Here is a 15609-nt window from a genome sequence, read left to right on the forward strand (position 1 = left end):
ATTACTGTATAACAATTCTAATTATCCTGCAATTCTTACTTCTACTAGCTTTACAATGCAACACATATAGAGACAACTTAATGAACATGGCTGTTTGGTGTTACCTTCTTTATTTCTGCATTTATTACAGTGCTTGTACCTACCCTTTAAATCATACTACGGTATTTCAGCTTGCACTGTTGCTAACAGCCATCAACCATTATCACTAAACTTCTTACTTAAGCAGTAACCTAATGAAACATTATGGAACAATAATGGAGTTGACACCACATTGACATTCTATGCAGTAAACAAAACCCTTACAATGATTCTTAATAAGTTCATGTTAAGCTTGCCACTACTCTCAGAGCATTCAAAGTGCCATACTCACTGGTACCCATACAAGCACCTTTTTTTTGTTTAACTGTTTTATATATATATATATATATATATATATATATATATATATATATATATATATGGGTCGGGTATGCGATTTCACACTGCTTTTGATAAATCAGGGTTGACCTGGATGACAGACGCAAGTACACAAAGCGCGTATCAATGCCCCGGAAGCAGCTTGTTACTGACGTTTCCATCCAAGCTTCTCTGGATTGAACCGTTGGCCACATTTTTAATTAGAGCATTTCTACATCCCTGCTGCAATCTGACTCATGCAACAAAAATATGACTAAACAGAATAAACATAAACGTTCCTTGCGGAAGTGAAACCTTCACACAGGTGTAGCTGTTTGTTATTGCGTTGGCTTACAAAGGCCATCAAGCATTTTGTCTCATTCAACCTGGGTCAAAGCGCATCAACCCACATCCTGTGGTGGTTTCACACTATGCAGGATTGTGACCCAGGTAGCCAGGACCCAGGTAGGAGCGCCAGTATGAAAGGGGCTTAAGTTAGGCAGCAGAAGACTGTTTTGTTTTTGTTTTTTTTGTATGGTAACATAATGATTAATATTTCAATGGGTTATTTAATGAGAACAACTCCCTACTGCCTTTCAGATACCACACTATTAAAATATACACACTTTAATACAGCATACTTTGAATCTATTGCTTTTTTTATTTCAAGCCTGAAAGCATGCCTTAGTAATATGGAGGAGGGGGGCTTGCACCCAGAAGGTCCCCGGTTCAAATCCCGGCTCAGCCACTGACTCACTGTGTGACCTTGAGTAAGTCACTTAATCTCCTTGTGCTCCGTCTTTTCAGGTGACTCTGCAGCTGATGCATAGTTCACTCACCCTAGTCTCTGTAAGTCGCCTTGGATAAAGACGTCTGCTAAATAAACAAATAATAATATTTACCAGTTGGATTTGCATTTGATTAATATTCAGGGACAGCAAGCTCAGTGCAGCCTACACGTGATTACATGAGAACTGATATATTTTATGATGATATAGCACTGCAGAAACCTATTGTACCTATTGGGTTGTCTATCAGTTGTCTGTATATCATGTATCTATAATTGAAACTGTACATAATTATACAGTTCCAATGGCAAATGCATTCAAATCATCTTTTTCTCCCTCAGCCCCTTGCACTATGTGTAATTTTGCCTTCCTATAAAGCAAATATGCTGTACAAGCCAATACTATTAATATAACACAATGCTATGAATTGTGTTAAATCTCAACTGAAGTATGAGGTGTAATACTTATGGTTTTGGACAACTTACAGAATTAAATACTAATGAGGCTAATTTTTTGAAGTATTGTGGCAAGCAAGAAGCTCTACAACATTCACCTTGCATACAATCACACTAGAATAATGTATTCCAGTCTCTACAGCCATTACCTTATATATAGAGTTCATCATTTTCGTTAAAAAAATGTGATGGGAATTTTTCAGAGTTTATTTTGCAAATATTAAAATAGGGATATGCCACGTCAGGTAAGGAACACAAACACTTTTATAAACAAAACGGCCAAAAACAAATAGACAGACAAAGAAACAGTGGACAAATCCTAACAACAAGTATCATGCTGGTCTTCCACCATGCGTAGCAATTGCTATTATTTGCAATTATTTCTACGCTCTCGGTCTCCAGCGACCAAACACCCAACCCTGAGTGAAGAAAACAGGGAAACACTACATCTTTTATGCAGCTGTACCGAGACTCGATTGCTAATCAATCATTCAACTGGAATCTCGATAAATCTGCACGTGAACTAATTGTGTAATCGAGGTCACATTTTCCCATGTTACCTGGTACTTTGCGAACGGAAATAGTATCTGCAGAAGATATGAACATGACATCAGCACAAAACAAGCCAGGTTTATTCGCCTTAAAATCATAAAAAGAAAAGAAAATTGACAGAACTAGATGGTCCAAGCCATCGGGACATTTCCATCAATGCGTTCTTACCAACTAAAACATTATCATTTTCTGTCAAATATTTATGATTAAGATTGTCAGCGTTAGGCGGTGTTTTATCTGATGGACAGCACTGTCACATGAAGTCACCAATACATGCCTCTCTGCAATAAACAGCACAGCGCTCTGACAAACTCATTAACACAGTCATTCTGCGCTCTCTTTTATTAAAGCGTGTGTAAAAGCCGCATAAATGGATTGCTTGTCTCTCAGTTCACTTTCTTGTTTTAGTTTAATGTGTTGCTTACTTTCAATATGTTCTTTTATTCTGTCAGCGCAAACATTTACCTCAATGCAGCAGTATTTGCAGCGCTATGCATCTTCTGCCTCATCTGGCCCACTTCTGCTTTTTGGCTTTTTATACTTCGAAACATTTTTATTTTTTTTTAATATTCATAAACTGATTTACGTTTTCTCCCCATTCCTCATCCACTCAAAATATATTTTAGTGTAAGTATTTCAATTTAGTTTTTGATCAACTTAGTTACTATGGCCATCACTTGCCACAATAATGATTGGCAAACAGAATCAGGTGATAATGTGTTTGTGAACAGAGAACCAATGTGCGACGTTTGAACGTCATTTGATCCTCTGATGTCTAAACGTACCTGCTGTATACTAGGATGCAATGTAAGGCTGCTTATTACAATGTCGGAGTCAAAATAAAACAAAATTTTAATCAAAATATTGTGTATTTCCTAGAAAATAGTACCAGGAAAATATTGAATAGTAGACCAAAAAAAACAGATATAAATCAGTAAAACCGAGGGTCAGATAAAAAAAAAAAAAAAAAAAAAAATCCTGTAATTTTTTTATCTACATTAATTAACCAGATACAGAAAGTGATTATATGTTGGTAAATATGGCAAATAGACCTCCCCCAAAATCCATCAAAAACATGTTTTCACAATGAACTAATTTACAATCTATGAAAATCCTTAGCCGGACATTTTTGGATAAATAGTTTTAGTTATTGATCAATGGTACTTTATTATTATTATTATTATTATTATTATTATTATTATTATTATTATTATTATTATTATTATTATTATTATTATTATTATTATTTATTTCTTAGCAGACGCCCTTATCCAGGGCGACTTACAATCGTAAGCAAAGGAAAGGTAAAAAGAGGCTATTTTGACCTACTTGCGATTCACTGGTTTACTTTAAACACAATAGGAACCACGTTTGTACCTAACTGTTCAATTCTGCAACATTTATCCAAATTGGCTCATCGGTTCTACCGTGAGAACGTAGAATGCACTTGGTATTCTGTGACCTTGACTTGGGTCAGACAGAAGAATGGAAAGCATACTGCACCCCCCTTTGCAGGCTGCAGAAAATAAACCAGAAAGCATAATGTTCACTGCAGAGGCCTGCTACGGTAATTGACTTACCTGTAGCCCTTCAATGGCCAGTTTGAGTATGGTGGGGGTGAGTTTGGATGCTTGTTTAAAGGAGAAGTTGCTCCAGTCTATTATTAAGGTGAAGCCATTGATTTGCAGTTCTGGGTCTTCAATCAGGACTTCCAAAGAGAGCAGGATGGCCCTTAGGATGTCAACAAAATAGTTCCTAGAGAAGAGGTCACAGAAACATGAAAAACACTGTTACCTTCTTTAAATCAGTGTATGGGGAAAACAACATCTGCACTTATCATATAGGATAATATATTGTTTAGGAGATATACACGACAAGATTTTTCAAATAGAAAGATACAGTCTGAGTTTAAAGATCCCAGCATGAAATAGAATCAAAATGAGGACTTGTTATGTGGCAGATAAGAGAGAGAGAGAATACAGTCTTAAGAAAGGCATTCTCAAATCTGTTAGCAGAATTTTTTCGATATGCTAGATACAAGTTACAAGGGAGACAAGCTGAAAAGTGATTACTGTACTCTAGAAAGGTATTATTAGGGATTTTAAATTATGAAATGATAACATTATTATTAAATTATACAAGGACATCAGAAATATCTATACCATAAAAAGACAGACAGATAGATAAATAGACAGATAGATATATCTAGCGTTGGATAGAGCTAGCGTTGAATAACTTTCACATTCAAAGCTACAGTTAAGAACTACTTTTTTACCGGATCTCCTTTGGAATCTATCTTGCACTTGCAAGCAGGACTCGTAGGCCCATATTCGTAAAATGTACCGTCTCCTTTATGCCAGTAATAGTGTTTAACATGCCAGTATTTCATCGGGTGATGCATGAACGACATTTACCGTCAAAAAACATCACTCATCACGATGTTAGTATAACGTGCCCTTAGAGACCAATTTTCTCATTAGCATATTATTCATCTGATTCATAAATCTGTATTGTACTGTTAATTGACCCTTACTGGCATCATAATTAACATGTGCCTCAGACCAGGCGGAGAATGAGATGCGTCTTAACGGTATAATTTCCTGGCATAATTTCTTTGTTTAGGAACTATGGGGATGTGATGCAAGCACCCACATGCCTCTAGTGTCCTGGTGAGGCCATGCAGAAAAAAAAAGAAAGAAAAAGGCTTCAGATGAACCTAAAAATTAGGTACACGCAATCAATTTGTGGGGATTCGGTACCAAAGTTAGAAATTAGGTATTGTACCTGCTAAATCGGTACAGTTGGAGGGTATGTATTTGTCTCTTACATGGTACTGTTGATGAGTCACTTTTATTACAATTACATTTTCATAATTTATTTATTTATTTTTACTGTCACCGTTCATTTTTTATTTATTTTTTTGATGTTTGCTATATTCTGAGTAGTTTATATTACAATAACCTGTATGTGTTAAAGTTGCTTTGACAGAAACACAGTACATGGGTACAATAACAACTATGCAGTGTGATACACTGTAAGCCTCATAATATGTAAGAGGAAAGTGAAAACAAGAAATGCCATTTAAAGCTACTTAACCTTTAAGTGGAAGGTGACTACAATTAAACAATTGTCCCTATTCACAAAACCGGAAGGAATGATTAAGGAATAGTTTATAGAGGACTGTTTTTAAATCCCATTTTGATTATTTAAAGCAGCTGTTTTAGAGCTGGTTCATTATACAACTATAATGCAACAGTACACATAGCACCAGGAGTTCTGGCTTTAAGAACTATAAAAAAAGAACAACTTCATTGGACACTATCTTCAGGCTTTTCTCCCAGTAAACTACATACATTAACTACATCAATTAAATAACTACATAAACAACTATCCACTGTAATGTATTAATTTAATTATTAAGTACAGAGAGTATTCTTGCAGCTGTGGCCATATATTATGTTTTTATTTTGGTTTGATGCTGTTCAAGGAAAAAACATACATTTTACGTTGCATTCAAAACTTACAAGTGTGCTGCTGTACCTGGTATATTGAAGGTAAAATCACATGAGAAACTAATTGGCTGGACACTTTTTCTGGGTTAGTTCTGGTGTTTAAAATACTTAAAGAGTAAGTAGTGGGGTTCCGAAAAATAAAGTGTAACATGCCCCCACGTGTTGATACAACTATTTAAATAACATACCTGTCATTTTTCTTTTCATTGTTAACATCGTGACAACTTGTTACACTTATAACTTTAAAGTCTGTTTCAAAGATATTTTCAAAATGGCCGCTCTAGTGCACTGATGTAAGGATTATTGCCCACATTGTCAAACAGGTAACACAGCAATAACGATCAATGATGTGATATGGAGCAGAAAAGCCAGAGCACTTGTTGTTCTGTTTTTTTTTCCTTGTTTGTTTTTTGCTCTTCTTGCAGATCTCAAACCCCAGTGCACTACAGTGGCCATTTAGAAAAGAGCTTTGAAACAGACTTTAAAGTTATTAGTGTAAAAAGTTTTCAGGATGTTAACAATGAAAAGAGAAATTATAGGAGCGTTATTTAAACAGCTGTAAAAACACTATGACGCTATATTTTTCAGAAACCCGCTACCTACTCGTTAATGTTGCTTTTAGATGTGAAAATGAAAAGTCAGTGTAGCTTTAATGGAGTGGAAGTGTTTTTGGTTGGCAGACTGTGGGCTCTGATTTGATGTCTTTAAACTTGTACAGCCACTCCAATATTTACCTTTCTACTTGTGTTTTTAATGTATATTAGTGATTTTAATAAACCATCTAGCAGAACTAGTATTTTATTATTTTGGCGTGAGCCACGGCCCACAGTGGTTCTCCTTGTTTTGTGTTACAATAAACCGTGCATTCGAGAACTCAGACACCTGTCTGTGTGTGAGCTGTTTCTTACTCTCAACGCTACAATATTATTAATACAGTAGTATTTGAAAGGAAAATCATGTTAAACTGCATTTTTGTGTCCAAATGTATAATGTTACACTTTTTTGAAACTGTACTAAAATTTGTATTTATTAGTGTCTTTATTTACTGTATGAAGACATGACATGATTAGGAACTCATGTCAAAACATTTGTATTACTGCATTTTCTTCTTAGTACTGCTATATATCATATAATTAATGAATTTACTCCACTATGATGGAAGGGCCATGAATGTGGTGGCTGTAGTTAATTCTGTATATTGGTAGTTGTAGAGGGATCAGATGAATGGCTCAAACCATATTTCTTTTTTAGTCTTTTTTCCCCTCAACTAATCAACGCGTGAATAATAAATATAAATACACACACATAAATACAGCTGTGGACAAAATAATTTTAAAATTGGACACAATTAAAAAAAAAAAAAAAACTATATGAACATAATTTACCTCTTTTATTTAACGTCATGTAATCAAAGAAACTACAAAATGATATCGCAAAAGTCCGGAAGCCATAATAGTAGTACAGTATTTGATGTTAGATTTGGAAATGTCACATTTTTCAATTTTTTGTCAATTTTTCATTAAGTATATGGGAACTAGAAAGCGGTGTGTAATTCAATATGTTAACATAACATTATTCAGCAGGCTTCATTCAACTTTATGAAGCAAAATTAGTTAATTATATAGAGTGATGAAAAACTTTTGGCCATAGCTGTACATACATACATACATACATACATACCTAATGCATTGTGGCAAAAGCTGGTGAAACTTTGAAGAAGTCTGAAAACAAACAACCCATAAATAAGAACTATGTATACGGGTACATTTACCTACTCTGGTCCCAGTTAGATGCAAAGAGGATTAGGATCTTCCTGCCGTATTGATCAAGGTTTTCTAAGACGCCAGGAAAGCCATCCATCAACGCTCGTTTGATCCCAGGATCGTCTGCCTTGAAGCTTTTAAACATGTCCAAATTCTGCTGACGGTATTGAAAATACTGAGCAAGCAGTTTGAAGGTCTCCATTTGATTACATTTCCTTGCTCTAAGGAACCTTAAAATGAAAGCATCGTCTGTTCGCAGAAAACCTATATCGGGTCTTGTGATGACCATGTCTCTGACCTGCTGTATATCCTGATGTAAAGTGTCCAGGTTCTCATTTAGTTCCAAACGAGCTTTCTCTATAGTTTCAGGACAAAGACCAGCTTGCAAATGGGTCATTTTTTAAAAGATAAATCCACTCTTGGGTTTTCAATCTCTTTAATTGTCGTCTTGTTATAGCATTAAAATCACACTGGTGTTAAGGTTCTGTACATTGTAGAAATGGCCCAAAGCAAAGCTGCCAAAAAATGACTTCAGAGAATCAGATGTTCTTGTTTATTATCTTCCCAGGAGGCATAGGTAAAGTAGGTTGATTATTTGTATGGCAACAGCCGCTGCTTACAACATGGTTCTAAAAGAGATAACAGCATGTCTGAAACAGGCTTATGCTATAAATTCACTTGCACCAATAAATACCACATCAGTTACCAACATGAAACTCATTCAAAACATTCAGGGGTATCTTAAGGTGATAAATAAAGCTTATAGAGCTCTACATTTCTTCAATCAAGTCAACCCAAATGTTTTCTCAGACACAAAGGATTTGGGATAAATACATTCATTGCACACAGTAATTGTGCTTCTACAGTATAGTATAGCTTGTTCAGACTGTAAAACAACCAATTGGATACAGAGATGCATAATTCATTTTTAAACTTAAGTTTACTTAAAGTTAACATGTTCTTGTGTCTCCCACTAGCATTTCCATAATACACAGTAACTGTTAATCAATTTGGCTGATGACAAGCAGCTTGAACTACACATGACAGCTGATTTTCTCATTTTATTAAATCCAAATATATATGTTAGCAAGTTGTCCATGCATTCTGTTTGTTTAAATATTAGTCAGCATTGGGAGTTTAGGGTACTTTCACAGTAATATGCATGAGACCCTTCAAAGGAATAGATTGGTAAGCGTACTGCTTAAAGATGGAAGAACAGGATACTTTATATGAAAATTCCAAAGATTATGTACAATTGACATTTTTTAATTGTTTTATTATTTAAGATAACATGTAGGCCTATTGTATGAATAACTGCATAGTATGATATATATCTGTACATTGATATATATATATATATATCTGTACATTGATATATATATATATATATATATATAATATATATATATATATATATATATATATATATATATATATATATATATATATTTCTGTACTTGTTATGTCTGTTATTTTTTTAAGTTGCATTATTCGGAGTGACTCGAGCCAGTAGAATTTACTGGAAGCAGTCTTTTTGGATATTTCGTACTGCCAGTAGAAACACTACTGCCAGAAAGAAATCCCCAAAAGACTGCTGCCAGTAGTTTGAGATCACAGCCGAATAAAGATATATATTTATATTGTATTGGCCTTAAGGAAATGGATAGTTATATTTACAATTTATTTTGTGAAGCTGCCTTAGTGCCAGTAATTTCGTAGCAACATCTGCAAATATTAATAACATCGAACTGTTCCAGTATTATTTGTAATATGTTACAGTACAGGTGCACTCCACTTATAACGGATCCTGTTAGAACAGAGTTCCAGTTCACAACGTATTGAGAGGAGACATGTCCATGCCAAACAACATGGGTTTTAATGTGGATTTACTCTGGTTAAAACGGACTAGTTTATAACGTAGGTCCAGGAAATATACCGTTTAATACGTTCAGTTTTCCTGTTCAACAGGCAGATGTTTTGCGTTTATTACGACAACATATGTGTCATGCCCTACCACCAACACTCATAACGCTTAATTACTAAGCTGGTAAATTGATATGTTTGCCCTAGCGGTAATGTTTGCTGATAGAGCGATATACAGTACATTACTACACAAAGACGTCATTACATCACAGTTTTAAACATTTTCATATAAGAGATAATGCCGACGGAAGTACTTACATTATGGGCTTGCTTCAGATCACTATAGAGTGATTTAAATAGAGTGCATTAACGTGTCACATAGAGTTTGAACTAAATAGATTCGTTTTCATAAGAGCCATCGTATTTTGTCGAGAAACCATAATAAAATCACCAAAACGACACAGGCAGCACAATACAGAGATGGTCATAGTGCTGTGCTACTAAATATACAAATATGCCAAGAAAACAAATGACTTCAGTTTGCAATGAGGCTACTTCCTTGTCTGTCCTATTTTCCTAGTTTACAGCAGTCTGTTAAATAACTTTTCACTGTATTCCAACAGCTGGCTAAGAGCTGTGTCTTTAGGGTCTGATGCACTTAGACGTTCCTTTCTTTTAAACGGTCTTGAATAAATGTTTTAGAAAACCCAAACATGCAGTATGTAAAAAGTACGCCTTGAAAATGCAATGGAGGATGTGAGTATGAAGCGAATGGAATAGTTGCAGATGAGAGCTGTTCATGCACAGAGGTGCTGAAATACTCTGCAGCCGTATACAGCAAACGCCTCAAGTGCTGCAATGGTGCAAAGGCATTATTTCAACTACCGTGAATGGTATTCTTACCTTGCGTGTCTTTTTAATGTTTACTCATTTTCTTTATGCCGTGGTTAGTATATCAATTAAATATATTCTTAATGTCAGATTTGTCCAGGGATGCTGTGAGCATAAGTCCTTCTGCTGTGATTCTAGTACTGTAGTAGTCATGTGCTGAACCGCTCTTGTCCTCCCCCACAGTGTCAAATTTCTTCCAGGTCCTAAGAATTCTCAAAGGCAATCTTTTCATCAGATATAAATAGTCAGTAGTAGGTTTTTTCTCTCTCTCTCTCTCTCTCTCTCTCTCTCTCTCTCTCTCTCTCTCTATTTATTAATAGTCGAAGTAGTACATTTAAAGACCTGCAGTAAAATGGCTAGGTAAATACAAAATGTAATATGAAAAAATCAAAACGTTTTTTAATAGTATTGTCATATTTTGTATGTAACCATATATATATATATATATATATATATATATATATATATATATATATATATATATATATATATATATATATATATATACACACATATATCACAAAACATAAACTTATCTAAGGTATATGCATCTGATAAAAGTCTTGTAAATTCCATGTGCATCCAAGCATAACTCACAGGAAGGGTTTTATTGTAATTGGTTACAGGACTCTGTTTCATTACTCACTTTTCTTTACGTAATTTCTTGTGACGTTTTCCCTAAAAGGGGAAAAATAATAATTTACAATATCAATAACTGGCATGCAGTTCCTTTACATTCTACACAGCTTCAGTAAGCGGGGCTATACTTTAAATATACTGTATGTTTCTTACAGTAGGGGTGCACTATGTTTAACTGTCTTTAGGACCTGGGAGGATTTGATTTGTGTTTGACAGAATTGTGATGTTTCTCTGTCATTTATCACCTGCCAGTACAGCAGCCTCATGGGACCACCATCCCCCATTCAATGTTGGAGAAGATTACATTATTACAATGGACATTGTTTGTTATTTCATGAGATAACAAACATAACATTTGTGTGAATATTATTATATACTATTTGTTAAAACAGTGAGTTATTTTTTTATCATTTACTTTTCATGGCGTATGCTGATTTTTAATACCATGTTACACATGGTCCTTGAATATAGTGCTTTCTGGTGGAATATGAAAGCACAATGCTAGCCATTGGCAACATGTAATCACATGTGTTGTAATGTTGACTGCATGTGATGATTTATCCCATAAAATGTATAGCTACATGCCCATGTAATGTAAATATTATTTTTGCTAGATATATAATATAATTAGACAGGTATATTGTTATAATACATAAAAAAAATCAAATGGCCCCAAGCTTTAGAAATGGGGAACAAAGTTTGGGATCAGATCATCCCCCACTTTAGTACATACCTCAGGAGGTTGGGGACAGGAGAGTAAGAGGAGTGCTGCATTCTTGTACTGCATGTTTTCATTTCAAAAGATTAATATACATTTAAAGGGTGGTCGTATTTAGATATATATATATATATATATATATATATATATATATATATATATATATATATATAGTACTTGTATAAAATATAAGTTATTATATTTATGCATTTGATCTCCTTGAAGATGAAAAAAACATTTTGATTAATTTCATCTATAGGGTACAATTGATAAACACTCATGTAGTATTTTGTGAATCACCAACATATCAATCTAAATTCTACAGCATGCAAAATCAGGAAAAGCTAGCAGCAAATCTGCATATTGCCTTTCAGCACAGGCTTTCAGTGGGTGGTTTTATTGACTTTTCCCTTTTTCCTGGTGGAGTTAATATTGAATTGATCCATGAATGAAAGTTGTTCAGCTTAATGCACATTGTGGCGGGGTACCCCCACCCCTGTGTGTTTTGATGTTTTATGTGGTGTGTTATTGTGTATATGTACTGTATGTATAGGTGTGGGATTATTAGTATTTAAAATGTAGTGTGAGAAATATCACTTGTTTTTAGGTTCATAGCCCTTTTTAATGCAGACCCAGACATAAACGTTCTAGTTTTTAGGCACTTTAGGGTGCCGTTTTTATATTTACAGAAAGTAAAAGACAACTGAAAACAAAACAAAACAAAAACCAAACTCACACATGTAGTACTAACTAAAACTTTTCACAATCCCTAAACTAACAAAACTGGACAGCTAAGCTGTTTACCAGTCACCAAACATAAACGGTACAACACAAACAAAAAGCTTTACACACTACCTTTTTTTTCATCACACAGGTCTTTTCACAGTGCCAGTCTCTCTTTTCACACAGACTGGAGACTGGCCAGAACAAACTTTTTGCCTGGTTTAAATATCTGCCTGCTTATTACAGGCAGGTGGCACCAATTAAACTATAAAACAGGTATCAATTAATTACAACTGTGGCTGTGCAAACAATGACACACACACATTTCTCTGGTAGGGACAGAAATTAACCATATTTCTGCCAAACCCCAACACATTTCTTCCAGGCAAGGATCCGCCACAGTAGGTATTTGGGCATGGGGGTGTAAAGTAGTTCACATACAGACTGCCTGGACTCGATTGAATAATTAACAAGCAATTGAGTCCTGGCACAGATGCTTAAAAGGAGCACGGTTTAGGTCAAGGTTAGTGTGTTCAAAGGTGGAACAAGAGACATGAGTGGTGAGATAACAATAAAACATCTAGAAAGCAATTGCTACCCGTGCTGGTTTTACACCAGCACGATATTTGTTGGTTCTGTATCTGTTGTGTTTGTCTGTTTTGGCCACCATGCCATTTTGTTTTGTTCAGTGTTTTGTTTTTGTACAAACTGTTTATATATTATTAAATTCGTGCATCAGCGCTTCCATACCCCAGTACTGTTGTTATTTACTTCCTGGTCTGACATCACCACAAGGCATTCGGGTCACACACATTTATTAATTGTTATATTCTTTTGCAAAGGAGAGCATTTGCAATGTGATAGTTATCCCAAAAGTAACTACTTAGTAGCCTAGACAATTAACACAAAATAGATCATGGTGCCGCATTGACAAGTTATGATATTTACATGAGGACAGTCAATTCTCGTTAATACAAATTTTAAGAAGGAGATTACTTTTGGTAGACTGAGCAGAATGTAGGTGACAGATGATCGACGGGTACGATCGGAAATTTAAAGATCTAACAACCTGCAGGCCCGTCACGCAAACCTGTTTGTTTGTTTGTTAAAGGTTCAAAGTGGGGATTGTAAGATTTTATATAAATTGTAATAATTGTATGTGCACCTTTAAATGATAAACAAGTGAGAAACTATGTCTCTGAACATTTTGTAATTTTCCTGTGTTTAGTGTAAGGTTTTTTTTTTTATTATTTCTATCTACTGCTTAGCGCTGCCAGGTCCTTGTAGCTATGTTAATTTGCACCCAGCCCAAGGTGGCTCCATGTCTAAAAAAAGCTAAGAAACAGTTTTTTTTTCATTATTCTCAGGGAGCAGTTCTGACCTCGGGCAGATGACTCTTGTTTATGCATGAGTTGTTTCTACTTAAAAAGTGGATTTTGAGCGTATGTGCGAACCACAATCAACCCAAATAAAACTGGTTCTAATCAACAAAGGTTTTGCCAAAAGGTGCCGTCACGAGGCGCTCGCTGGCGAGCCTCCAATGGGATATATTAATGTCTTTAACTTGTATTTTGGGGCTTAACTGCTACCTGTTGAGTCCTGTAGGTTTACCTGCAGCTTCTGCATGTGATTACGTTCTGTACTGTCTTTGGATTTGTTTTGTTCCAGAAGTAAGCTCTTTTGATTGAACATTTCCTGAAAAAGTCTTATTATTTTTATGAAGAAAACCAACCATTAACAATGTGTTAACAAAATAAATAAAATAAAAAGTTTTAGTAATTAAACATATCTAGTAGTCGATGTGTTAATGCTGATCATCCTGTTTGTTAAGTAACATGTGCACAGTGTGTGTTCATAAAGTGTATTCAAAGCCTCTTTCCTGGCTTTGTGAGAGAAGAGAGCACCATGCCTGTGTTGTTACTGAGTGTTATGCTGAAGTAAAGTTGCTGAGAAAAGTAATCAGACTGCATCCAGTTGTTGGATTTCTTCAACTCGTCATTCAAACTGGAGGCTAGTTGCTATTGTGGTTACTGTATTGCTGCGGCCAGCAAACACTATTCTCAATATTATATATTTTTTTAAACTTATTTTTCTATACTACATTTAAATAGATAGATAGGACAGCGAGGAAGCATCATTCATCTACATTGACAGGCAGCATTCAGAGGGCGTGTACAAGAACCGATATTTTCTTTCAACAAGCAGAAAAATGGTAAAATACATGACTACCGTGTTTACGTATTTTCGGGTGGATTGATTTGGAACAGTGATTAAACATAGTTTAAAAGATAACATTCAAGGTCCTTTATCAGAGATGTAAGCCCTCGTATTTGTCATAATAAAGGGTTAAACATCCCAACCAATAGCAGCACTAGGCAATTGTTAATTGTTGTTGTTGAACATGCAACTGGCCTGGGCTGTGTCCATAAACAGACAGTATTGACCAATCAGGTTAAAGGAAAACTCCGATCCATTTTCTAATTTCAAATTAATCCTGTATAACCCAGTGTGGAAGGGTGGTGGGCAATTCACTGACACGCAGGAGACGCTGGCGCACTCAAAGGTGCTCAAAATAATAATGAAAACCAAAGGCGAAATGAAAAGGGAAAATAAAACACAGTAATAAAACTACAAAATAAAAGTGCTGCTTATGCAGTGCCCCCACAGTCGCTAAGCCAGTCAGCTTGGGTCTGCGTCCTACGCTTTGGTATGCGCTATACCCTGGGGTGGCCAAGGTTCCCCTCTAACTACACACGTGCCCCTCAGGTAATTATCGTTATCTTTATTTAAGGCTGGCTGTCTTCCTCAGCCGAGCTTGCCTGTTCTGTTTTCTCGCTCCAACCACTGGCGTTCCTGCCTGGTGTTTGTTTATGCTCGCCTCCTCAGCTAGCATCACTAGGTTTCCCCGGTCATGGCTACCCGAATGCATAACCAAGCTCAGTACTTATGGGCCGAGTAATCCCCCAAGGCCCGCCTCTCAACCACTCAGAGAGAGGGAAAGCCAACACTCCTTTCCCAACCTCTGCATGTCATTACCGTGATTGACAGGCAGATCGGAAGAGGCTGATGCTCTCTTCCTTTTCAGAACCATGCATGTGCCAGACAGTCATCACAGATCTTCCCTGTTACACCCAGCTATAAAAAACAAAATATATCTAAGTATTACAATAAAATGCTGTACAGTATATCCAAGGGGTCTCTGACAGTTCTCCCATAAAGATACTCAAATGGTGAGAATCCCATGCTAACTTGTTGCACCTCTCAATAAGCAAACAGTAGATATGGCAGCCATCTGTCCCAGTTCTTTCC

General features: G+C 35.7%; 1 protein-coding gene across 1 annotated transcript in view; it reads right to left on the reverse strand.

The window, feature by feature from the left end:
• The window catches only part of LOC117400762 (clavesin-1-like), a 29437-nt gene extending 16949 nt beyond the window's left edge, over positions 1–12488 (reverse strand). Inside the window, exons 1-4 of the mRNA XM_034001088.3 lie at positions 12433–12488; positions 10233–10423; positions 7475–8095; positions 3772–3946 (exon numbers count right to left, since the gene is read on the reverse strand). Coding sequence (XP_033856979.1) covers positions 3772–3946; positions 7475–7863 — 564 coding nt within the window. The 5' untranslated portion in view covers positions 7864–8095; positions 10233–10423; positions 12433–12488. The remainder of the gene's footprint in view (positions 1–3771; positions 3947–7474; positions 8096–10232; positions 10424–12432) is intronic.
• Positions 12489–15609: the final 3121 nt, after the last annotated feature.

This window comes from Acipenser ruthenus, chromosome 4 (genome assembly GCF_902713425.1).
Source record: "Acipenser ruthenus chromosome 4, fAciRut3.2 maternal haplotype, whole genome shotgun sequence".
In the NCBI taxonomy this organism is placed as follows: Eukaryota; Metazoa; Chordata; class Actinopteri; order Acipenseriformes; family Acipenseridae; genus Acipenser; species Acipenser ruthenus.